The 27,045-nt window shown below is 39.0% G+C and overlaps 2 protein-coding genes across 2 annotated transcripts in view; both read right to left on the bottom strand.

Annotated features, from left to right (window-relative positions):
• Window positions 1–466: 466 nt before the first annotated feature.
• GK5 (glycerol kinase 5) lies at window positions 467–25,800 on the bottom strand. The gene is made up of 16 exons (XM_032118862.1): window positions 25,626–25,800; window positions 24,488–24,581; window positions 21,455–21,530; window positions 20,942–21,035; window positions 19,889–20,020; window positions 18,789–18,864; window positions 18,095–18,156; window positions 17,932–18,005; window positions 17,547–17,607; window positions 16,313–16,439; window positions 13,569–13,673; window positions 11,067–11,152; window positions 9,722–9,825; window positions 8,349–8,408; window positions 5,914–6,047; window positions 467–4,808 (listed from the first exon to the last, which is right to left on the bottom strand). Exons 1-16 carry the CDS (start codon window positions 25,755–25,757, stop codon window positions 4,672–4,674), a joined length of 1,554 nt encoding a protein of 517 aa, XP_031974753.1. The 5' UTR covers window positions 25,758–25,800; the 3' UTR covers window positions 467–4,671.
• The window catches only part of XRN1 (5'-3' exoribonuclease 1), a 42,938-nt gene continuing 40,387 nt past the window's right edge, over window positions 24,495–27,045 (bottom strand). The window contains exon 45 of the transcript XR_004241970.1: window positions 24,495–24,581. The gene's annotated coding sequence lies outside the window, so the exon portion shown is untranslated. The remainder of the gene's footprint in view (window positions 24,582–27,045) is intronic.

Consider the following 27,045-nt stretch of genomic DNA (forward strand, 5'->3'; position numbering starts at 1 on the left):
CGAGACCCGGTCCCCTCCCCGCAGCCGCCACAAACCCAGGCCCAGCTCGGCGCCTTAGAAAAGCCCTAAGAAGTGTTTGCTTTCAGCATTTCCTTACCGCTTTAAAAAACTGTTTCCACAAAGCAGGGTTATGTATTCTTACAGAGACTATATAAATAGAAAGCACTCCTGGGAGCAAAAAAAAAAAATTTGGCACTAGTTCCATTCAAAGCAACGATACAACATTTGTTAAGTCTTTCTCGAGTGCAGCCAGGCAGACATCCAAAGCGTGCAGTTACCCGTTTTTCACATTTCTCTAATACAAGCTCAGCTTACTGCCACTGAGCAAGCTGAGCAAAACAAGGTTTACGGGGACACAAACTATTTATGTGCTTTAGATCTCTGCAGATCATACACGCACTATTAGTCACCACAGCTAAACAAATACTTGAAACCAGCCTCAATAAAGACACTTGGGCTTCATATATCTCTTTTTGGTTCATTGGTTTATTTACTTTTTTGCAAGAAACACTGATGAGCTGAAGTCAGATACTGGAACTGATTATGAACATGAAAAATAGCCATTTTAACCACCAAGGAGAGAAACGGAAGAAAGGTCACTGCTGTAGTTTGCATTTGTTTCAATAGCAAATTGCAGACTAACTATATATATGTATATATATATATATTTATACACACACTACTGAGTTTGAAGGTGGTGAAACAATGACCAATTTGCATGAGTGTAAGTACTCTATTGATGTAACATTCTAAACCAATACATAATCTTCCAGAACTTTCACAAATCCCAAATTTTATCCCATGAGGGCTGCATTGAAAAACAGAACTGGGTTTTTTAGACCTGCTAAGGTGTGGGTTTAGCAGCTACTTCCAGTAATGCCTGCCCTGCAGGAAGCTCTTCCCCTTTCACAATACATCACTTTTCAATATTTGCTAGTTTTACCGCTTTCCTGCCCTTGCTGTGATAACCTGCACAAACACTAACCCAAAACAGGCTCCCCCTCCACCACCACCCCTTTTCTCCTGCTGAACTTGCCCTGACTACCCATAAAGCCTTAAACTACCATACTGCCCAACTTCTGAGTCACAGCACTGCCGTATTACCCGACTCATCTGCAGGACTGTCACCCTTTGTTTCAAGAGGGGCTCACAACTTTGTACTTTTTGGCTCAGACCAGTAATACAACCCCACTTACTGGCAGGAAATGGTTCTTACCTCTTTCCACAAGGCTTCCCTTCAACTGGTGAGCCTCTCGTGCTGTGCCCTGATACTGGAAATAGTGGGACTAGTTGAAGGATCTTGCTAGAGAGGTTATGCCAATAGAAGGTAGCAGGCTGAAACAGCAACTCAGTATTTTGCTTTTTTTACTTTCTCCTGACAGGAAGGTAAGTCTAAATGCTCTTGTTAAAAACAGATAAGAGCAACTGAATTAATTTTACGTAAAACTAGCTGTTATAGTAGAGCAGAAAATACTGCTTAAAGAAAACAGTACTCAAAAGTATTGGTCAAGTTCATTTCAGTTAAGATTTGAAACATAGCTGGCTTCATTTTTTTTAGCTATGTAACAAAATTTATATAGCTGCTCAATATTTTCAACTATCTGACAGCTGTTTAATCTGCCCTTTCTCTTGATATACAACAATTAATCCAATAGTAGCAAGATCCCTCTAACAATAGAGGGATTATTATAAGACATTATTTTTCATGCCACATAGTCCTCACATAGTTAATAGGACTGTACGTTATGAGAGATACAACTGCCAAAATGATATGACATTACCTACTATCAGCACTGTGTGTATCTGTGAAGGCAGAATGCCCAGAGATCATTAACACATCTCAACTGAACTGCAAATCTTCACATGCCTGATGAGCTGCATTACTGTCCAGTCCCAAGTAAAATATTCAGTCTCAACTGAGTATCTTAAAATGACAAAACTACGAACTAGTTAATATTTGTAATTTTGTATTTTTACCTTTACTATCAAACTCAGCTGATAGAAAATGTAAAATTGCATATACTTTCCAAACTGATGAAAACAACCTTGAGACAAATGAAATATAAGTAAAAAAGGGCAGCAGTAAAAGCTGTCATGTTTTAAATAAAAGTTAGTATGAGTGAGGTTCTAAAATGGTCTTAATGCCCTTCTGTGTAGCAAAAACTGAGACAGCACAGCACCTGTAAAAGTGTATTTAAAGCTTACTTCAAATCCATTATCAATTAACAGGTACCACTTTTAGATATTATCACATTAAAGATTTCCTGGGAAGATAAAATCAATTTTTCTTGTAAAAGATAAGCAAAAGAGGCTTTGATCAGTAACCAAATTTCTTCAACGTGTCTATTAGTCTGTTCAGTCTTCGGGCAACTTCATGTCATAAGCTGTAGCAAATGCTCCGATCACCAAAGTTACTCCATCCTGGGAGACTTTCAGACACCCCTGTTTGTTTCAGAGACGTACTCCCTACTTTGAACCTCTCCACAACAGAACTCCCAACTCTGCAGGCCATTTGAAAGGTTCAGCTGGTAAATATACCAAGGCCTTTTTGCATCCTTAATTTGTAGTGAAGTTTCTCTCCTGTAGATTTGAGGCTAGTGAAAAGAGAACACGTTAAATTCCTGCTTCAAATTAAACAGTGACAGTGATAAAATGGTTATCCAGAATGTGTCCTCTAGGACACTACCTGGAGCAAGAGGACTATATAATGTCTTGGGTATCTTCTGTCTCTTAGGTGTGCCATTGCCAGGGTGAAAACCACCACCACATAAAGGTGCAGTATCAGGCACATGGTGCTGAGTTACCTTCAGCAGAGTGATTTGAACAGAATCAGGTTTAAGTCCTGTCAGAGCTCTGTCTGGGAGCACTGCAACAGTGCCCGCTCAGCCCAGCAAAAACCTCCAGGCTATCAAGTGCACCTAAGTCAAGGAGCCTTCAACAAAAGGGCAATAGGTGGACATTATACCCAGGCAGATGTTGATGAAACTAAAATCCCTCAGTGAGAACAAAGTGTAGAATACCAGTGACTGAGGCACAAACTTCTGTCCAGAGTGCCGGACTGAAAGCCTTTCTGCCCAGCCTCGGAGAGAGAACCTTCTTGCTAATGAGCATTTTCTTTAGCAGTGACTTTGTGATGACAGAGAAAAATCACAAGCTGAATACAGGCGTTAAAGCAAAGCAATTGTTTAACATATCCTGTAACTGCAGGATCTTACCTTACAGCAGGAGGAGGAGTGGAGGAAATCTCGTTGAGGGACTTTATATTGGAATCTTGGCACTACAGCCTGGCACATTACTAGAAATCAGCAGACAGACTTGCTTCTGCACTTCATTTAAGGATTCACATTAAAGAAGGTTCAGGAGAATTGGAAAGATACCCAGAGGAAAAAAAAAATTGCCAAGATGTAGCACAGGTTGAAGGACAGAACGTAACAGAAGAACAAGAAAAATGGCACATTAAGATAAGGCTGACAAGTAAATGAGATGGAGTCTGAACACAGCTAGAGTAGATGCTCCAACTCAGGGTACATGATTGAAGGAAATGGTGTATGATTTGACCTTCTGTGTTTCAGCACAAGAAAAAGTGAATTATAGTTCTTCAGCCCTCTTTGAATGATGTTAAATGTATAAACATTTCTTATCTCCAATGTGTGTGGAATACAAATCACCCACAGCTTGAACTTAATATTATTCTGAAATTAAAATGTTTAATCATTTTACATTTTGGAAGCTGATTTACACATAATCCTTAGAAAAGTACAGTGATTTAATATTAGTAATAAGAAAATATATAAGAATAATTAACTACACATTTCTCTAATTATAATTTATTTGCTTAAAAAATACAAAAGTAATTGATGGCTTCAAAAATAGACTTTTTACTCCCTTTTAGCTAATAATAATAGGATTTAAGAATGGCCTTGAAAATACTAATAGTACAGATTTTTACAAGTTAGATAGCATACCTGGAACTAGTTTTAATGTATCTGTGCTGGCCACACCAGATAAGATTGCGTTTGGTCTTTATAAAATTTTTAAAAATTGAGCTACAAGCTAGCTACAAAGTATCAGCTACAAAAATCCTGGATTTTTTAAATGTAGTGTTGAAAACCTACTTACTTTTGTATTTCATCTAAATCTAGTGCACAAAAAATGTATCACAGCACTCAGCATCCACCAAAGGGTGGTAACAGGCTACTACCAAAAAAATGTCTTTGTACACAATTGAGTTCATCACAACCCAGCCCCAACAATCATTTTGTTTCCCAGCAATGCCTAGGGGAGTAAATGTGCCCTTTACCCTTCCTTGATGATTAACATACCGAAGATTTTAAAGATCCGAAGGGAGGCGAGTTGCTCAGCAGAAAACCCATCCCAGTTAAAACAGCCCATGTGCATTACATGGTAGGAGTTGAGCAGCTGGGCCACCCAAAGGAGGTCACTGAAGGGACACAAATGCTGCAGCTGGACCACAGCTGCCACAGGGACGATGGGAAGGTTCATTACAGTATGGTAAGTAATCCAGCAGTAGGGGGGTAACTGAAATACCACGCAACTTATAATACACCATCACAAATTTCAGTTATGGTTTTTTACTGTCCTGTTAATGTCAAGATGTTACAGAATATGAATTAAACTGCCTTAATTCTTCTAAAATTAAAATGCCAATTTCTACCAGTGTCGTGAGTGTTTCATTGCTTGTAGCCATGCATCCATAGCAGGTTTGTATTCCTCTGAATCCTTTTGGGGCTCAAACACTGCTTCTATTCGCCTTAGCTTCTTTAGTTGCTCTTTGTCAGTCCAAAATCCTATAAACAGAAAATTCATTCTCCAGTTCAACTGCAAATATGTTCTTTTTGAGTTGTTTTAATCTATTTCCAAGAGATCCAAAGCAGAAACACAGTAAGAAATCATGACAGCCTTTCTTTACTCTACCAACAACTTTCTCAGAGGGAAGCATATTTTTAACATTGTGAAAATCCTTTCCAATAGGATCCACTTGTTTGGAATCCTGACAACAGTGCATCTGTTTAACTGGGACGGTTTCCAAGGAACAGCTCTGGTACACTGAAGTTCCCTTAGGTTTCATCCACAAACCGCTTTTAGTTGCAGGTCCTTCTCAACAAAGAAGGACCACAGAAACCAATACTTAGCTGCTTTCCTACTGTCTTAAAAATTTGTATAAATGGCAAGAAACAGCTGGTGCTACAAATTCCTATTAATTTATGTTATTAAATCATTCTCATCTGTCAAGGGTCTCAACTTTCTTACACTTTTACTTGCTGAATAAGTCTTACCCAAGCATATCGTTTTTACCTTCATCTGTGAAGTATGTTATTTACATATCAAAGCACTTCAACAAAAACATGTTTTGTAGGTGCACATTAAGCAAAAGCATCAACAGTTTGTAGCTTTAAGTCTGGTTAACAATATGAAACAATTCTGTGTGAGTAGAGTTGTTTTTCCTGTCAATAATTTATTTCATACTTCCATTCCTGTGAAAGCCTCAAAGGATAAAGGCTGTGTTCACAGAGCACAGGACACAGCTTCAGTGGGAATGTCAGGGCTGCAGGTGAGCGCGGTGGCTCCCTGGCCACATGGTCCGTCTCCAGCTAGCACCACTCAGGCAGCACCAGTATGGGAATGGACATGGGAGTGCCTTGGTCACGGAACAGCAGGCAGAAAAGACAGGATTCACCTTTCTTCTCCAGTAATACATCCTTCTAATTGTACTGTACAGAGAAACATAAACACTCTTTACCATAGGTCCCCACAAAAATGGCTGAAGTTATCCTTTGGGGGGGATTTTACAATTATTTGAAGTTATGCCCTTTTTTTGTCTGATCTCTTTTCTATTGTATTTACAACACACATTATAAAGGGGGGAAAAAAGCCTTTTTAATGTCTACATACCTGAAGCAAGGCCTGCTAGAAAAGCTGCACCAAGACTAGACATGTCTGCATTTGCAGGTTTTTCTATTTTCTTATTAATTAAATCTGACGTCATCTGCATGACAAAACTATTATTACTGACACCTCCATCAGCTCTATAGGGAGAAGGGAAGAAGTAGTTAAAAAAAAATGTGTTAAGTGCTTATTGCCAACATTTCAGAAATCATGTTCAGAAAATACCAACTTTTGGTATTTCACACGTATGCATAAATCTTCTGTCACTCATGCACAAATGCATTTCCACTTTATGGGTAAATTTAGAGACCAGAACAAGGTGCCAAAAAAAACCCCAAACCACCAAAACCAAACCAAAACAACCCAAAACCACCTTTATAAACTGGGGTAGGAATGATAGACAGGGACAGACGACACTATCAAAAGCTCTGAAAGCTCTGTCTTTTAGAACTATACATCATCTTGGCTGAAATGTTAGGGTTTATAACAGAACCTTTACATAGTTACCACCACAATATGACAACAGTCAAAACCATTACACTAAATAAACCCTTTCGGGTGTTCTCAGGTCTGGAAAAATACCTTTTTCTTTACTACCAAATCTTTGTATTAGTTAGCTAAAATGCCTTCACAGTTGCTTCTTTTTAGGAGGAAATTCAGAATGACGCTTCCATCTGTCTGTTTTCCTAATCTGAGACCAACCTAATGGAGAAAACTAGAACTTATCAATGCTGTTCTTTAATCGTCTGAGATTTAAAAGTAATCACTCTTGCAAACAAAAATAACTATAACAAAAAGCAATCTTCGAAATGTCCTAGATAGGCTCATTATGTTCTTGTACTCCAATACCAGCCATGTGTGGAGCTGTTGCTCTATCAAATGTGGTGCAAAGAAGACATCTGCTGTTTATTGCTACAGAAAGTGTTGGGTAATAAAACTCATTAGTTACAGGACAGTCGACTAAAGCTGAGAATTCTTTCTCTGGACTTTCCTTGACGGTGTTGAGACAAGCAAAGAGAAGTAATAGAAATCTAGAGGACTAATAAAAACAATGCCCAGAGACCAGGAAGGAACAGGAATACAGGATAATGGCTAAAAAAGGAATAAATTAATTTAAGGAGTAAAAAAAACAACAACAAAAAATCAAAAGTAATTGACAAATGCAAAAGATGTGAGGACATAAGAATGGTAGAGCAGCTTACATCCCTACTGAGAACCCCACTGAGCGTGTCCCATTATGTTTTAACATTTAATCCACAAGCTGAATTGCTACTGATGCTAGTTAAGTAATACAGACACTATATAAAACTGCAATTTTATATCAATGAATAAAAAAGAACATGATCATATAATTTAAAGTTTACATTGCAATGTAAATGGAATCAGAATTCTAATGCTCCCTAAGCTGTATTTCCACACTTCCCATATTTTAAGAGCTTTTAAGAGTTTGAACTCTTAATGTGACTTTTCAAATCTTGGATGAAATTTTCTGTGTAAAAAAGTTTCCTAAGTAATCAAAGTTCTGATACTTTTCATCTTCTCCTCTTCATTAAACCCCTAACCCCAGCTGTTTCCATCACCTTTGCCTAGTCTTTCCATATACATGATGGAAAGCAGAAACTTTTACCTTCTCCCACTTTGTACTCTCACTTTTCTTCCACTGAGAGTCCGATTTCTGCCTGCATGCCTGCCAGTCTATTCTTCCTTTGCAGAGGCACAGGATGGATGGGAACGCCTGCCTCTCCTCCTGACTGCAGTGTCATGCTGGCCTGTCTGCCCGAGGGAGGAACTTTGTTGCAGAGCTTTCTGAGCCTCAGAGGGCTGGAGCGTCTGACCAACTGGTGTGCTCAAGGAAAGTCTCTACCAAAATGTGAAATGTAGTCTTCCAGCAATGTTTAATTCAGCTATATTTTTCCCAAATGTCGCGAAAGCAAATTCTAGGGAGTACAGTTACTGCACTGTATTTGATATGGCTCTTCAAAGATTAAAGCAAAACCAATGTCTTAACAATTGAACTGTAAAACTATTCTCCCTCTTTCCCTCACAAACAGAACCAGTTTTAACCAATGTTTTTAAAAAATAGTCTGTGAAAAACCTAGCACATAAAATGTCAGTATGAAAGAACGATGACAAAGGATAGAATGACCTTTGGGGTAGGCATAGCTGTATGCACTCTAGTGCTACCTGAAAACATGGATTCACCTTCTTTTTAATTATTGTTTTAATAATTAGAGCAATTCATTACTCACCTGCTAACAATCACCAGTGCCAATAGCTGTGCATAGACTCTACTGCTGCTTAAGTTACATTAACATTTGACTTGGAAATCATCTACTTCTAAACAACAGAATTCTTACAGTACGATAAAACGCATAATAAAGCTCACACCTATTTAAAATCAAACTCTCATACATGAAATTTAAAAGTTACAGGGAACTTACCGAATAGTTCGAAGAGGAATGTGCACCTTCTTCACAATTATATCATAAAGCAGTTTGTTTCTTTAAAAAAATGTTTAGTTGAATTAAGCATTCAAACAAAGTGTTTTCAGTATCTACATAGAAAATAAATGCAAGGCAAGAAAAGCCTCAGTTCTGTCAGAACTTCTGAAATAGCTAAAAAGTTTCTAGAATGCATAAATTAAAAACCCAAGCCCACTGAAACTGGTCTTTGGTCTTTGTCTTCATTACAAAGGCACAAGTATGGCTATATCATGGTCCATTCTATGGCAAGTCACTGTAGAAGGTTCATTTTTCCCACTGAAAGTTACTGATAGGTTTCTAGGGATAGAATTGTTGATGTAACAAGTGGCTTAGAGTGAGGAAAGTAGGCCAACAGAGTGCTAATTGGAGTTTATCCAGCTGTTCAGTAAGGGGAATATCTGAAGGCTTTATGTTTGACTTTTTCCTGAAGCCATTTCATTTAACGGGAGAAATTCTAAACACAAAGGATCTCTACTTGTTTCTAGTTATTTGTAAGCAGTATTTGAACGAGATGATATTCTTAACATCCCTTAACATCCTTTTCAAGAGACCCATGTGTCAGTTCAGGAATTACAGCGCAGAAAGAAGATGCATTAGAAACCAGTTGCAGCAATTCAGAATGCCGCCCTCCTCCAGACATCCTTTTTGGGCTTTTTGCAGGAGATTTTTATGCCCAAAGCAAAGCTGTTGACTACATGGAAGGAACCACATCAGTGCTCCCTAACAGGCCACAGTGCAGCGTGAGCCAGGCTCAATCCATACTCAACTCCAATCTGAGGCATATGGGGGATTGGCAAGGCAGTGAGCTACTGATGTGGTATCAGCAGTGACCAGCAGTGGTATCTTTAGCCTTCACAGATCTGGAAGCTGCTGTCCATTCATATCTTTGAAGATGTTTAAGAGGCCTGTTACTTTGTTTTATAAAACACCAAAATTTCAAACTTTAAACAAAATCTAATATAAAACTTACAGCTTCAGGGATACTTTAAACACAGCTAGAGAGGACTACAGCTTCTGACAAAACTCTTGCCAGGAGAGCAAGGACAAACTTTAAACAGAAAACACTTTTAGAACATGCAGAAAACAACATAATTTAAGAATCTCTATATGGTTACTTAATGACAAAAACTCTGAACTAACAAATACACACAAGTTTATTTGCAAAGTGTTAAAAAAAAAAGGAAGCAGCTAAAAAATGCCCTTAAAACTCCTTTCCAGTGTAACAGTAGTGTTTTGTACAAACTGCAAAGTCCATGTATCCATTTAACACTGCTGATCTAAATAAAAGCAAACGTAAGAAAATATAAGCCAGATAATTTAGCAAACAGTACCTGAAAGCTACAGATTCCAACATAGCTCGAACAAGATGGTTTCTGTTAGTGGAAGGTTTCAGACCCATGAAAGAGGCACATAAATATGGGTCACACCCAGAAACCTGGAGAAAAGATGTCACCATGAGTTCAGTGAATTGTATTTGAAGGCTTTTGAGAAAGAAATTAAAGAGTAAGAAAAAAATAACTTACAAAAATTACAGGCAGCATAGTGAAAGAAGAAAATTGAAAACAGCATGTAAGAGGTATATAGTGTTATTTTAGCTAACTCAGTGAACGCTTTAAATTGCTTCTTTCAACAGCAAGATGCTTAAGTGACTTCTTCCAAATCAGACGAACTAAAAAGACTAATCCACATAATTTCCCTTTAAAATACATTTAAAGTGTACACTAAGTGCCTAGGACAGCGCATACTGGGATTACTGATCTTATTGCTGTTCTCTAACAAGGTTTCACTCACGCCCCCTCCTGAACTACTGAAAGAAAGATGAATCGACTTTTAAAAGTAATACTGAAAAGGCCAATAATACTTTTTATTGGTGTATACAACAGCCTGTTATCAGTGACACTGAAGGAAACTGGGCTATCTGGAGAAGAAATTTAATTCTTTTTTGCTTTGTTCCTTAGCATACAGAACTCAGACAAAGGTAAGGTTAAAGATGTTGAGTTTCTTCAGAAAAAAACACTAGTCCTGGGAATGATCAAACTGAGCATGGTAGACAAATGAAGATTTAAAAGAACTCAAACTTTTAGAAACACACTGAGAGATGAGCTGGTATACACTGAAACCAAATAGTTATTAAGACTTCTAAGATAAAAGTCTATTATACTGAGTTTGATCATTCCCAGGAGAAGTGCTTAAATGTTATCATTGCTTTTCATAACACCAGGACTTGAAATCTTGCTAATACTTAAGTACTTTAAAATATTCTGATGAATTACAACCTACACCTTGAAACAAGTCAGAATAAAATGAATTATTTTAGAACAGTGCTTAGAACAGTTGTCTTGATGAAAGCTCTGCACTTCATAGCAGAGAAGCTGTGACATTGGTTTGCGTCTCTGCAGGCATTGCCTGTGTTACTGGAAACAAATAATTTCGTTTATCTGTCCTACACTAATTTTCCTATTTGGTAGGGTTTTTCTCAAGGGGGAGATGGCATTTAACCATTCTGATATGACAACGGTCTTCACATAGCATGATGAGCAACAGACAATAACCACCACAGCAGTACAGAATAAATACTGTGATAAGATGTAAATTATTACCTTTAAAAGTGTAAAAATTAATTTTAATTGGGTTATTAATATATATTCTTGACTATATTATTAATAATAATTTTACCTGCAAACCTGGAATGAAACAAACACCTTGAGAATCAGCAATACTCTGTGCCATTTCTGCTGTTTCATCTATGTTGGTGAAAAGTCCTGTAAAAATACATAGGTTGTATGATGTTATTATTTCCTTCAATTTCTTCATCTTGTCTCACTAAGGGAAAAAAATCGTCAGACTACTCCTTTTGTAGTATTTTCAAACTACATGTTCCAAGGGAAACAATCACTTCTCTACTTCATGTCCATCAGCCACATTAATAATCCCTAACTCTTCAGATGAAGGATAAACTCAAAAGGATCCTCTCCCATCTGTTGTACTGTAGCCCTTTAATCTTCACATCCTGTATAAGGTCATTAGCTTTCCAAATAGACATAAATTGGAATTAAAAATGATAAAGGCATAAAACTTTAGATTCATAAAATATAACATATTTTTCCCCCCAAAGATGATGTTACTCTCAGCCCAACCACGAAACAACTACAGAGAAAGACCTTAACACCCATATTTTATCAGCACCCTTAGGATCTTTACAAGTGACACATAAGGTAATCACCTCTTATCACAATAATGCCTCTTGGATAGACACTGCTTTTATTCTCTGCCCAGCCAGTTGTCTTCTTTCATAACTCTACAGACATTCCTCTTTAGCTTGTTCTTCACCCACATACAACTCTTGTACTAACATCCATCTTCCACAGCTGTGACTAATAATGTCCTTATGTGGCCACATAACATGATTTTACAGAAGACTAGAGGTCTCCTGTACATGAGAACTATTGCTTTTTCTTGTCTAAAGAAGTGAATTCTCCTATTAAAGATAAATTAGGTTAATCTAGCTCAACTTACCTTTGAAAAACCCATCTTGGTAACTTATAAGGAGTTTCAATTTACCTTTGTAACCTTTATAAATTTGTGGGAGAACTATGGATTCTACTGTGCTCAGACTAATAAACCTAAATCACATTTTTTCCTTCTTGTTGTCTTTGCTGTTACTGAATTATACATACAGCACCTCTACGCCAGGACAGAAAATCAAAAATTAAGGAAGACTGACTTCATGTTGAAATTACACATACTACTCCTTCAAAATTCTTAGAAGTTATATGACTTCACTAAAAGAAGTCCCTAAACTAAGTCTGCCTTGCTGCAGAAATTACTATTTCCAAACTTTTAACACTATTATGTCTCCTCTTCATCCATGTTGAGCCTCACCACTGAGGCCATTAGTTTACCTTGTGTTTTGGCCCAATTCCTTCTGAAGAGCTAAAGTTTTTCCATTCTCTAAAGCTGATAAAAGTTTCTGAATTCTGCTTCTCGCAATAATATTTTCAGAAAAAAAAGGCCTTACTTGTTACAGAGTTCAAAGCAGCTTGCCTTTTATTTGCCCCATTTCTAAAACTTCCCCCACTTTCTTTTTCTGTGGTAGCAACTGTAGGTCATGACCATTTTACTACTGACTAGCAAAAAATCCTTTATACTTCTGCATATACCAATGATATCCATTTTAAGTATAAGTAAGTTCCATATGGATAACTCTCCATTTTAATTATGGAATCTGAAGTAGCAAGCTTATATATGTAGCACTGACACTTGAGTCTGCAGCACTGACCTGTGTGTTGAACTGAGTAATTTCCTCCAAAGCCTAATGGCTTTTACTCTCTAGGCTTAGTCAAATTTTGGGCGATGAAGATGTGAGGACCAATCTGAGTCATACTTAATCCTCAGGGGCACATACCACAGCACATGTATGTACTTATGCATCTAAAGCTGACAGCTTCAAGAAATGTGGAATTTTGTGGTGAGCTACACATGAGGAAAACCTTTCCCAGACAATCCAAAGTTTGAGATGCTAATTGCTTTTTTCTCATCCTAGTAAAAATGTACTAAATTTCTGAGTAAGCCAAGAAAATTTCTAAGTCCTAATTAGAACACTGAGAACAGTTGTCCTATGAACAATCAGTGGGTTTGAACATCAACTACTATAGAGGTAGTATTTTCTTAGTCTGTCATTATACTGGAATGCAAAACCTTTCATTACAAAGTAGTAACAACAGCCAAAAGGCACATTACTTTCATGTGAAACAACATACTGTTGCTTGAAAAGTTCTTCATGTTATTTTCGTATAAATCAAACCTGTTATCAGTTCTGAGATGTATAGTTCAAGACCTCTCAAAAGCATTACAGCAAGTCCTTGTGGAATCAGGAGGTTTGTCACACTCAAGAGAAAGCAGGTGAGGAGTAAAATGTTTTAGGAAAATAAAAGCCTAGTTAGGCAGGAGGGTCTGAGGCAGAGACTGAAAAGGAGATGATTGTGCAAACCAAACTCCCTGCAGCAAACACACTCAGCAGAGCACCAACAAGGCTGTGCATTTCTGCTGTCCAAAGTATGTAGACTAGTTTCTTCAATTATGAATAATAACATCAAATCCAGTAACATAACTATGAACCCATAAAACAGCTTCTTAAGCAGTTACATATTTCACCCTCTATAAAATTAAAGAACTTACCTATATCCTGAGCCCATTTTATTGCAGTGCCAATGTCCGATATAGAACCTTCAGTTAAGTAAACAACTTCTTCCCCAATCTTCCAACCAATCAGTGGATATAGACCTTAATGATTTTCCATGAAACAAAACACTCAGTTAAATGAAATGTTTCCAGAAAAACATATACAAGAATTCCCCACGATAAATCCACCTAAAAAATAAATAGACTTTATTCAATTCCTTTGTAGAATTTAAGCTAAAAAAAGTCACTGATAGAGGTTAACTGTGTTTTTAAAACTTTAATGATGGGATTACAAGAGAATTGAGGACCAGGCTGTTAGACAAAAGTTAACCTAAAAGAATTGCAATCAAATTACAAAAAAAGCCACCTTTGAAGAGCTATCTGCGCCTGCTTTTATTTTTTATGTAAGAGATTGTGTGTACCTAAAAATTTATCAGTGTTTTTCTATTTGTTTTAAGTCCATCCAACTTTCCCCAAGGGTTTCTATAAAGTAAGAGTGTTTTTCCCCAAAATATAGAACATGAAGGCTTGACTTTCAGATGGGAAACACAAAACTGAAACAGACATATACACATAAAAAAAGCAACACAAATTTAGAGCACAGATCTTAGGCACAGAAGAGGATGAAAGTGATGTAATTTTTAATTCCCTTTTTAATATGCAATGCCTCCTCACATAAAAAGCAAAAAAGAAAACAAGTTTCACCTGCAAATGGCTTTTCAGGTCACTAGATAAGAACCCAAGTAGTGGTCACTGCAACAACAACACCAGCCAAGCACAGTAACTGCTGGAGTGAAGAATGCACCCGGACTTCATGGAACCCTGCTCAGGATTCAGAGATCATGGGTAATGCAACACAGGTAAATGAGTCCCAGTTTACCTTTACAAGGACCAGAAAAACATCAGAAAGATCTAGGGGTTCTCTCTGCTTTCTCAAAGTGACTTTGCTGATATGTATGTTTCTCACAGAATCATCTCGAGTTTGCTTGCCTGTGTCGAAATGAGTTGCATGGTAGTACCAGTGCAATTGCAGAAACTTGTGTTAGTGCTGGAGGCACTCTGGCTTACCGTACAAAACAATCAGCAGCACTGACTAAAGTCTGTGTGTCTGTCTCTTGAAAGGGGACTGTAATATACATAACTCCAGATCATCAGTGCAGGTGTCCCTTGAAATCTTTATTTTTTACCAAAGAAACAGCCACAAATAAAAAGGTCCAAAAAATTAATTGAGCCAAAGATCCTAAAGAAGAGCAGCTAATTAGAGACAAAGACATCCACCCATCATGTGGCCTTCCTGAAGATGCTCACACTAGAGTCTCCAGTAGTGTAACATAACTCTACCTCTATGGAATGGATCCGCATGACACTTGACCAGAGGTACTAAGAACCCTCAGACTACCAGAGGCAGCTTTTAAATCTATTCAACATGATTCCATCATTGAATTGTGAGAAGTGCTACTATTGAAGGAACTACTTTATTTCTTTTTTTTTAACTGTTATATGTAGGAGCTAAATGTAGACCAGAAACTGGAACAGCAGCTAATGAACATCTTGCACAAGGATGCTGTAGGGATTCATCTTGCAGTCTTAAATACATATGTCAACTTTAAAGATTGAACACACTACATTTCATGCCCAGGGCACTGGGAAAGCCAGGTACTTAACTTGTCGCACTAACCATACGCCACGACAGCCAAAGAACATAAGGAAAATAATTTTAACATAAGTAACAGCCTAAAGCAGTAGAAGTTTCACAGCACTGCCTTAGAAGATTTTAACTCCTATCAGTACACAGTAGCTAAATTGAAAAACCTTACAGCATGTTTTTGCTATTACATTTTAACAGACTACATATGTATGATTTCATAAGAAAAAATATCATCATAATGACATGATTTATTAGCATAAAAAAGCATTTGCATTCATAGGGAATTCAATGTCTATGCTATTCAGTTCTGACACATCTCTTATATTTGCCAAGGTCGTTCAAGACTTGAGCTGGTAAAATTCTCTTTAGCACACTGCTGTCCTCGTTCCCAGCCCTACCCCATTTTAAGCATTAGACTCCTGAAATTAGTAACTCTTTAAAAATACGACAGACAGAGAGAGACTGTGTAGGCAAACTTACTTCAGTATCATCTTCAGTGCTGTTCTCTTGACAAACAGCTAACTCTGACAAATTAACAAGCTTGACAGACCACAGATGTTCAGAAAGACAAAGTTTTAAACACTAGAAACACATTGGGAAACACATTTCTAGTATTTTAAAAAAACCTAATAACTTCTAATCCTGCATTGTTTCATTGCAGGTGCTTCAATGTGCAAGGGCTCAAGGGGAGGAACTTGCAGTGATCCACTGCAACATTTTGATGCGATGAGCCAGAGGACCAATCCCTTTTTTCTCCATTCCTGTACTGTGTAATACTGCTATGAAGAACAGGTGAAGGAAAAAACAAAACAGTAGGGATGCAGGCAACAGATATAATTACTAATGATGCTACTTAATGCTACTTAAGTTCTCTTCCTGAGAAGCTTACTTTAGGATAACCAAAATTTACATTGCTAATTAAAATTTTCCACAGTCTTTTCTCCTGAAGAACTCCTAAGCTGTTTTTCTACATGTATAGACAGAAGGAAAAGCACAGCCCTGTTTTATTCCTTTGTGTACCCTCAGCATTAACAGCTATCAAGGAACAGCTGAAAGAATAAAATCCTCTAAAACCAAAACTTCACTGTCTTACTTCTCCGTGATGCAAAGAGATGCTCTCCAGTATTCACATTCCAGAAACCACCTGTTCCCATTGTCAGTTTAACATCTCCTGGGTGAAAGCAGCATTCTCCAAACATAGCTGACTGCTGATCAGCTACCTGTCAATCCAACAAGAATAATAGGACAAGTTAGCTATTGACTACCAACCTGCAATTCTGTTGGGTTTGCAAGTATCATTGTAAACAGTTCAGAGTTCTGAATACAAGTAACCACTCAGGAACTGAGCATTCAGAGAGGACTCATATACAATTTCTTAAGTATCTGCAGGCCATTACAACAGTCAGACTTATCACTGGCATCAAATTACACCAGGTTTGGACACAACGTGAATGTCTGTAGTACTGCTTGCAACACTGAAAAATATTATGGAAACAAAAGAAGTATTTTGTGATTTAATATTTAACAAGGATAAATGGGGCATTTGCAATCCCAGGGAGCAGAACGGAGGAGCTTGGCCTGAATTCCACTTTCTCCAAATAGAAAGTTGAAGTCATGAGTCTTGCCTTTGTTTTTCCTTGATACCCCTCCTGTACCAAATTATTCCATGCTCCATTTTTCCACAATGATGATGGTTATTAAATGTATTTACTTATGTTTTTGCCTTGGTCAAACAGTAGATTTACTAGATTTAGTCCACAGATCTTTATAGAGAGAGAAATTTGTACTAGCTAGGGGACAGTTTTTTCATTTAGCTGAATTCAAGCAGATTGCGCTCTAAGTCATCACTTTGAGTTTTCTTATCCAAATTCTAACGACTGAGAAAAGAACATGTTACTTGTTATTTTTAGTGAAAAATAAGAAAGAGATAAAAGGCACCACAAATGGATCTATTAACAAATACTCTTACAGTTGTTCAGTCTTACTGAAGTCAAGCCAGAATGGACTCTTGCATAACTTTATACAGAACACCTGATTTTAAGCTAGACATCGGCATTACCAGAGCTTAAGAGTCCTACATTCAGTACTTAATCATTTGGCCACACAACCTTAATGAACCTCAACCTGTAGAAATCCCATCTTGTTATTTTCTCCTCCTTCCCTCTAAGGTTGCAAACTGGGTTTTTGGAGAAAAATTCAACAATCAATTCTACTGTAGTTAAGTCACAAAGAATGAATAGAGAATACTTATGAAACAAGCAAGTACTAAATCAAAGCCAGATAAAGAGAGTATAAACACACAGATTTAAGAAAATACTCTCACTCACCACTGCCATTATTGGAATAGGTACCCCAAATATTTCAGAGTCAGTTGATCCAAAGTTGAAGCTTAAAACAAATCACAACATTAAAATGACCTTTTTGTTAAAATGAAGTCTAGGTACATACAGCCTGGGTCTGGATCACACATAAAAGGTAATGCTACTGATTTATCTTAAAGCAAACATTAGAACTATCACTTTAAGAAATATAGTAAAAAAGTTTTGGACTTTATAGACTTTTATATACAGTATAACAGTACATAATTTTTTTTTTTTTTGTGTACCTGTGTATTATTTGGCCTGTGCAGAGTATTTAGTATTTATTATCATAATTAATTTAGCAATTAATTTAACAGTTATTGTATTCTTTTAATTATGCCTTCATAGTTACCTTGTGTCTTTCACTGGTGGATAAATAGACATTGGAATAGAAAGCAGATTACACAAAGTGGGATTCCAACATTTCTGAAATGAAACGGGAAAAAGCAAAAACATCAGCAACCCTCTGAGAAGCACAATAAATAGCAACAACATTTTCTGGGAACAGCACATACCATAAAGGGTTCAAAAATGCCTGTAGAACTGGCATTTGAGTAATCTGTAGCATACACCGAACCTACCATGAAAAGAAACAGAACCAAGTAAGATTGTTAGACATCCAAATACTTAAAGAGTTTTCTCTAAACATCTCATTGGCCCTCATGAAATATAAACCAAGTGCGTGTATGAGCAAAATCACAATGATACAATGAGCACAGAGACTCTACCTGCTGCTCACTAAAACATGCACACATTAATTACCTTATTTCCCCTCATGAACCTGTCTAGAACAGCCAACAGTACCACACCAACTGCATCACTCTCAATCATAATCTGACTCCTCAGGCATTAATCCTCAGGATAGAAACTTATAATTCTTCCACATTTATAACAATTCTTTGTTCTTTTGTTTTACAGGTACTTTTCGTCAATCAACACTAATTAGCTCTGTTAGTCCTCTTTAAATCTTATACTCTCAGAAAGCTGATTACACTGAATAAGTATTTCCTTTCCAGGCAGGCCCAAAGAATAATGAATTCAGAAGTTCTTTCCGTAACAGTAAATACATCACAATTTTTGTTGAATATACAAAAGCACAAATTCCAAAAAAGCATCTGAATTCTAGGATATATAAATGACAAGTCATGAACATAATTTCTTAGATTCCGGTGTGTTTTATTGATATTTAAGAGGAACTGTAATGTTCACCTTTAGTCAATCTATACAGTAACCATGTGTCAACTGTTCCAAAGCAGCAGTTGTTTTTTTTGGCAGCTTCTTCAGCCTGGGAAAAAATATACATGCAAAAAAAAAGTATTTACAACTGGGTACAATAAGAGAAGCATACTTACTGATTCCTTTTATAATTTTCTTCATGGTTAATAAGAATGTCCTCAGAAAATAAGTCCCTGATTGTAAACTTTTCTTCTAAAAAGGCCAAGTTGGCTATGTAACTAATATTATCCTACAAGTTCATGCTCCTAACAGAAAATAAGAACACTTTCTTACAGCTGTTACTAAGGAAAGAAAAGTAATTAGTCTTCTACTGTAGGGGCATCATAGCCTTATGAAAAGAAACTTACAGTCACAATTATAACAGTGGTGAAAGAGTGGTGGATAAAGAAAACAAGGTCCTGCATGGTGAGTATTAGAGCAATGAATATAGCAACAAACAGCTCAGGGCTCATTAGTGCTCTAGATTAATCCAGCACAACTTATTCTGCATGCATTTTCCAATTCACAAAAATGCAAAATGAACTGTACAGTATGGTATTATTTGTGAAACTGCAGGACACTAGAATTAATGCAGAGTGGAAAGATAAGAAGGCCCATTGAAAATAAATAAAATTGTCATGCAAAACTAGAGTGCAAAAAGCTTTAAAACGAAGTACAATCACTAACTGTATAAATGTATCAAGTGAAGTAAGATGATTTTATTATGTTGCTTATGTATGAAGAAAGCTTTTTACTACTGCACATTTCCAGAATGAGAGAAAAATGTTGTATGACTATAAGTCACCACTTAGTTAGACAGGCTTTGAACATTAACACAGATAAAATTCTTTCTGGTCCTTCTGAGAAGAACAAGCAAGACAAAACTGAAGCAATTACAGCCAATAGTCACAGAATCATAGAATGGCCTGGACTGGAAGGGATCTTAAAGAGTTACAACTCCACTGCCACAAGCAGGGACACCTTCCACTAAACCAGGTCACTCAGAGCCCCATCCAGCCTGGCCCTGAACACTCCCAAGTCACAAGCCACTATTATGACTTAAGAAACCTATTGTTTTTCCCTTTACAGCTTACCTCATGTATGTTTTTAAAAACCCATGACAACTTCATAGAAGTTTGATGTGTTGAAAAAGTAAGAAAACTGGGTGCCAAATATCGATCATTCCCAGTCAAGAAATGAAGCACTGTAAAAATAATATGGATTACCTGTTTCAAAAGAAAACAGTTACTTAATTTTTAATCTTGCCCTTTAAAGGTTACTTATCAATTATCTTTAAAGGATGACAACACAAAGTGGCTGACATAAGATTCAGATTATGTAAGGATCTTCATATCAACAGACAGCCTTCCTGCAACACACCACATGAAAGAGCAGCTGCTCTAACCAAGGCTGCTTTAGCAAGTTCTGCTGGAGCACTGACAGACACTGCTCTGCACTTCCAACACTGGTCACCTCTATGAGCACAATGCATGATGTGGCTGACAGCATTACATACCATTATTCCAGTGGAAATTCTCCTGCAGCTGACAGGCTCAATCATGATTTAGTAGATTTACCAAAATTTAATCATTAATTGAGTTTTCACAAAAGAAACCCAAGAATTTAATTTCTATTGTGACTGTATTGGTTAGTTTCCACTTAGAGGAAAAGTAACTTTTGTTTTTGCACTTACAGAAAATCTCTCTCTTCTAAAGGCATGAAGCACAAGCCAGAAGCAGCATAAAATGTACCTCCTATAGATAATCTGAGCAAAGGGTTCATGAAAAAACAAGCCAAGAAACAAAAAGCCCTATCCACAAAAACCCAGACCTACCTACATCCAAAATCTATGCTGTAGCAGTGTTAACATGCAACATTTTTATTTAACAGACTAAAAAGTAACAAAATGAGCATCAGACCTACCAGTATCTCTTCCCATAATAATTACTTTAGGCTACCAGTACCGCACTTTTTTCTTGGAACTATCTTCCATGCTAATATTGTTCAGTTAAATGCTTTTAGGACACAGCACATCACATCACCATGAGAACAGGACACTTGAAGTATTCCATATATTGCCCTTACTTGTCATAAAAGTTAAACAGCTCTAATATATCCAAGTGGTATCTAGATTAGCACAGTTTTACCTTCAGCAGAAGGGACTTATTCCAGGAATTCACAAGTTCAGCACTTCTTAAGTCTTGCCAACTTATGAAATTATGAAAGGGTTTCCCTGTCCTCCTGAAAAACAGTATTTGAACGTTTAAAGCTAGAGAACACAGACTGCCCAAAACATTCAACATCATTCACTATTTCCAGTCAGGACAATAAACACTAGGTCAGTTCCTATAATAACTGCATATCCTCCTGGTGGATCTGAGGAATTAGTAAATCAGCCCACAGACATTTGAAGTGTCAGACTTTTCAGCAGAATTTAAAAATACATATGTATTCATCTCTTCCAACGTACAAAGAACAAAAAGACCACACGCTCACAAATAGTTCTGAACTGCTCTAAGGTGTTGCTGTGCAAACACAAGAGAACATGAGTGACTTGACATTTTTTACTTTTGAGTTCAACATTTCTACAGCCTGCTTCCATCCAGTCTCTGAATACAAATGAATACAAATTCATTTTAAAGAACACATGACATACATACTTGTGCCATGTAATGAAAGTTCCTCTCTGTGTGGAGATACCAAGACCAGCAATTTGCCTCATGTGGAGTCCTGCAGCTAAAAACCGAAAATAAATGACAATCACAAAAAAAAAGTGTTTATTTGGAGAAGCAAACAAAATACAACTATAAAACCTATGGAATACTTGGGAAAATAACAGTTTATGAGAATATAAATGTCTACAAATTGTCCAGCTAAGTGTTTAGAACAGTGAAATGTTAGAGAGCTCTGAGTCAGACAACTGATTCCAAAGCAGATGAAAAAACCTATGAATTTTCCAAAAGCAGTTGTGGCACACTGACCCTTTCCACCCTCTGAAAGGCCTGTTGGTACTTTACATGAGCAATCCCAGATTACATATGCCCACATAATCAATTAAAATGTGTATTTCACATAGATGAATGTGAATGAAAGCACCAACAAAAGTACCTTTACAGAAGAATTTCTATAAAGAAACAAACTAGATTGATCCTGCAGGCAGTAAATAGATTAATGGGAATATGCCACGACTTTTTACATCACCTTGATAATGACATGTCTCACCTTAAATATTTCTTAAGCAATGTTTCAAAATTCCTAAGAACGAATTTGCTTAAACCAGGTACGACTCAATGCAACAAAATATACTTTAAAGTCGGAAGTACAAAAATGTACATTTGGGTATACACCAATTTTGCTATTAAACCTTACCTTCAAATAACCGTTACAGAACATTTTTTCTAATATAACTGTAAATAATTAAATATATCTACAGCTATTTTCAAAGCAACTCTGGGCAGCTTGCTAAGTACCTCCAGCCATACTTATAGAAGCAAAATTACGTGAAGAAAATATACATTAAAAGTTTCCACTCAAATGACAGACTACCGACCCTGTCGTAAGTACTGTTACTCTGAAGGGCTCTCAATCCAGCTATTTGAACCAATCACAGGTTAAGTATGTCTTGCTCATATGTGTTCTCATGTTAACTTTCATGTGCAAAGCTGCTCATTTGTGTGAACACGTCCTGCAGACTCTACACCCAGCACCCTCTCAGTGACAACTACAGAAGGAGTTTCACAGAGGAAGGGCACATCCTGTGCTGCCCAACTCTACATGTGCTTGTGCACCTCCCCTTACACTGGGTCCTTGCATTCCCGCCAGCAGTGCTATCAATTCCTCAATCAGCTGAAAATTAAACCAGTGCTTTCACAAGGTAACCTGCTCCACCTGCCTGTACAAGTGCTGCTGGTAGTGGGAGTGTACAGGAGGAGGACCTGGGAGTGGGTGGCCTGAGAATAGCACTATTTATTTTTCAGGCAAAGCTATACAAGTACTTCCATAGCTCACTAAGGACTACTGGCATGTGTTACTCCTTCCCATCTCCACAACCTGCACAGTCCCACCACTTTCCCTGTGTCAGCTATCATACTCTCCAGACATACACATAAGTGGAGCTAACTTCCATTACAGACGAAAACAAACCTAAAGACAAACATGGATATTTTTCAGTTAAGCTGTCTTTTGGATGGAGTGCTACAGTAAGAGAGTTGGCACCAGAAGTTTCCACCTTTAGGTAGTACTGACTACAGCAGCTCATCCACACATGCATGGAATCACATGTTTAGCTCCGCAAGCCCTGCAAACCCAAGTGTCACTATGTTCCTTCTGTTTCCAGTCATTCCTGCCCCTGGTACCACACCCTCTCTTGCGTCAGCACAAACATCGGTGCAGCTCTGCTGGCATAAACAACCGGACAGCGATTCCACTCAGGAAGCTGCCCTAGACTAGAAACGACTCTGTAAAAAGGAGGGTGGCACTGCTTCTTTTGACAGCACTGTGAGTTATGCTCACACACCCACTTAAAAATGACTTGCTGACAATGTGTGCAGCTTGGCCACAAGGAAATCTTCCCCTTTTAAAACTAGATGAAAAGTCTCGCTTCCTGATTTGTCCCACAGAATAGAAATGAAGGAAGACAGTAAGGTCTTTGAGGGTTGAGGTGGCATTGCTGTTCTTGTGACCAAACAGTTGTGGCTGCGGACAAAACAAACCAAGAGCCCAAAATAATCACCTTCAGCTTACACCTGGTGATGTTTACTTTCCCTGTTCCCTTAGGCAGCCTTCCGAAGGAGCAGTTTTGCCATGAGCCATGTTTGAAGGCAGAGCAATACTTGGAGACCAAGCAAGAGGGGCTGAATAGGAGGAACTGAACGAATTGAATGAAAGAGTGCGATGTACACACACAGGAAAAGGAGGCTGGAGCACTGTGGGCAGGTGAGCTGGGGTCCAGCTGACAGGTTCACAGCATCAACATGGCACAGAAGGTGATCCAGGATGGATGGCAGAACACTGGAGCTGGATTAATGTGACAGCTATGAGAGTTGTAGAGAGTAAGAGCTAGGTTAGAGCAGCATCCAGAAAAGGGGGGAAAAAAAACCCATCAGAGGTTTGGCAGAAAAGGGAGTTGTATGTATTCAGCGCACTGAGTACCAGGAATTTTTATGCTAAAGTACAAATAGAAAAGAACAGTAATACAGGAATAGGACAGTAAGAACTGCTCATAGTTTGAATGGGAAAAGCAGGAATATCAGGTTGCAATTGAGTGAGCACAGCTCTGCAGCATCCTGAATTCATTCTCTCACACACTCGCACTTGCACATACAAAGTGGTGGTGGAACAATGGGGCACTGGAAGGGGAACAAGCCTACTCTCTGTTCCTGCACAGAGGCATCTGGAGGAACAGACACTGGGGAAGGACGCATATACAAAAAGCTGGAGCAACAAAGTGCTGGCACTGATGCGTAAATCAAGTATTCACATTGCTTCTGCTTCTACTTCAATCCTAATCTGGTCCCAGTGAAAGGAGAAAGGTAACTGAAGTGCGCTATCTTACATAATGATTGAATAGGCCTTAAAGCATGTTGCAGACCTGTGCCCAGTGACGATTTTCAGTACTACCTAAAAATATTATCCAAGTAACTAATTTTACTTATTTTGATAAATAAATGATTTCTTGAAGTTTAAGCCCTTACCTTGTACAGCCTCTTTGATTACACCAATAAATTGACTCCATAGCACTTCAGGATCTAATTCAACCCATCCAGGACGAGGATAAAGTGATTCCACCTGTTCAGGAAACACAAATAGCATTATTATGATCCCTAGTTCACAGAAACCAGCAAATACATTTGGGTTAATCTGATTTTTTCTTAATTTTGTGAATCTCCTGCAAGAGAAGAAACAACAGTGTAACTTTTAAAACATTGTTAAACATGGGTGTGTGATCTCTAGAAGACCTCCTCTGCTCAAACCCCTTGAAATACAGAAGTCCAAACCCCTTGGAATAAAGGAGCCTGTAAAACCCCTTTCAGAGCTGAAAACAGAAAAGCAGGTGTGTCAGAAAGCTGTTTCTGCTGCACTGCTGAACTCAGACGTTGATGCCTCTGAGTTTCTCAGTGGCAGCACAGCAGGCCAGGAATCACCTGTCAGACAAGATTCCAGCGACAGGGAGGGTCAGCTCCACTGAGAGCAGCCCCTTCCATTTCCAAAATCCATCATATTTCTAACAATTCTCCTCGCTGCAAGCTTTTCATTGCAATAGGTAACAGTAAAAAAAGTTAATTGTGGAGATTGCCCTGATCCTAAAATCTCGAGTCGTACAAACCTAAAGCAGCCTGAAATTAACGTTCCAAAATTGGCTCTTTTTCACACGGCGCTGTTACAAGATGGGACGCGAGTAAACACAAGTCCTAAGCGAATCTCAGCTGTGCCCTACTAACAAACGTGGTTTTGTTCAGAGAGGGATTAGTCGGTAAGCGACCGAAGCGAAGGTAACCGGGAAAGGTGGAAGAGAGTGAGTACCGAAGCAACGGGTGAGTGCCACGGCGGTCCCGCGCGGGTCGGGGGCTGCGGGCTCCCTTTCACCCCTCGGGAGGGGAAGACGCTCCTGTCAGGGGACGCCCGCGCACCGGGACCAGCCGAGCTGGGTGAGCGCCTGCGAACGCCTGCCACGCCACGCCGATCCCCGACCGGGGCCCCCAGGCACCGCTCGCGGCAGACCGAGCACGTTCGGCCCCGCCCGGCTCCCGAGGCAGGTGCCGCCCCCGGCTGCTCTCGCCGCTCGGCCGGGCTACGGACCGGGAGCGCGCCCTACAACCCGGCCGCACTCACCTCCCTGCAGTTGAAGCCCCTGACGGCGGCCGCCCGGTCGTAGACGTGGCACTTCACCACCGTGCTACCCACGTCCACCCCCAGTACGCACCGCGCCGGGGCGGCCCCGCTGTCGGGCTGCCCGCACGGCATCGCCCGGTGCGGCCCGGCACGGAGCGCGGAGTGAGGGCGGCCGAGCGGCCGCGCCCGCCACAGCCCGCCGGGGGCGGGCGCTCCTTCGGCCTATGGGCGCGGGCAGCAAGCGGGGCCGCCGCGCGGGCAGGTGGCGGCCGCCGGGGGCGGCCAAGGCAGGCCGCGGCCTGGGACCAGCGCGGGCGGTGCGGCTCCGCTTGCCGCGCCCTCACCCGGGAGGGGCGGTCAGGGCCTCGACCCCGGGATCCCACGGACAGAGCAAGAACATGAAAGCAAAGCTCCGTGTTTCGTCTATGCAGTCTCAACACAAATCTACCACATGAACGAAAAAAAGGCTTTTAGTGAAACACCAAATGTTAAGGGCTTTTCTAAAAGGCTGAATTCAGCGAGCGCCACTGGGAGAGATGCCCACGGTGCGATGCTGATCCCCCGTGATCAGACCGCCTGACCTCAACTCCTCCTTACAGTAAACGAGGTATGTTTGCCCCGGGATTTGTCACTGAAGGCACTGAGCATCAACGGACACATTACACATAGTTACACAAAGTCATGAGCTGCAGCAATTCTCTCGTGCCTTCACAGAGCGAACGGCATCTAAAATTACTGTTGAAACAGAGTTAGTGACACAAATGTTCCCGTATTACCCTTAGATGGGGTAGTAATTTTTAAACAGAAACAACCAGAAACATTCACAGTAAACCAATAAAATTCGGAATGCTCAACCCCAAACTAGTACCAGTAGAATTTAGTTTTAACCCAAATTTCATCAGAAGAATTAGTCAATTAGTTTTAACTCATTTAGAGCAGAAAAAGCAAAAGCAAAAACATTGAAAATATTTCCCCCTTGCACTTCTGGTTTGGCCTCTCTTATAAAAAACTGCATTATGAACAACAAAACAGTATTTTGTGAGATAAGTCTGACATTACTGGATCTTTAAACCAGGAATACTATCGACAGTTAAAGCCACATTAAGAAGAGGCTTCTCACCTCACACGGGCAGTCACAGAGGTCACTGGGACAAAGGTATGGATCACAGAGAAGTGAAAGCACATGAAAGAGAAAGCCAAGAAACGACTGCTTTACCTCTCCTCCCGAAGGAACAACACATTAAAAAGTCACAACTTCTTTGACTTTTTATTCTCTTTGACTATTTCTTGACATCCAGCTAATAGATGTATGTCAGAGAAAGGTACCAAGTACTTCAGTATCTGATTAAGAGTACTTTCCTTTGAACTAATTTAATTTATCAAAACTAAGAGCATAATAATAATTACTTAAAATCTCTGA

Source organism: Corvus moneduloides, chromosome 10 (genome assembly GCF_009650955.1).
Source record: "Corvus moneduloides isolate bCorMon1 chromosome 10, bCorMon1.pri, whole genome shotgun sequence".
In the NCBI taxonomy this organism is placed as follows: domain Eukaryota; kingdom Metazoa; phylum Chordata; class Aves; order Passeriformes; family Corvidae; genus Corvus; species Corvus moneduloides.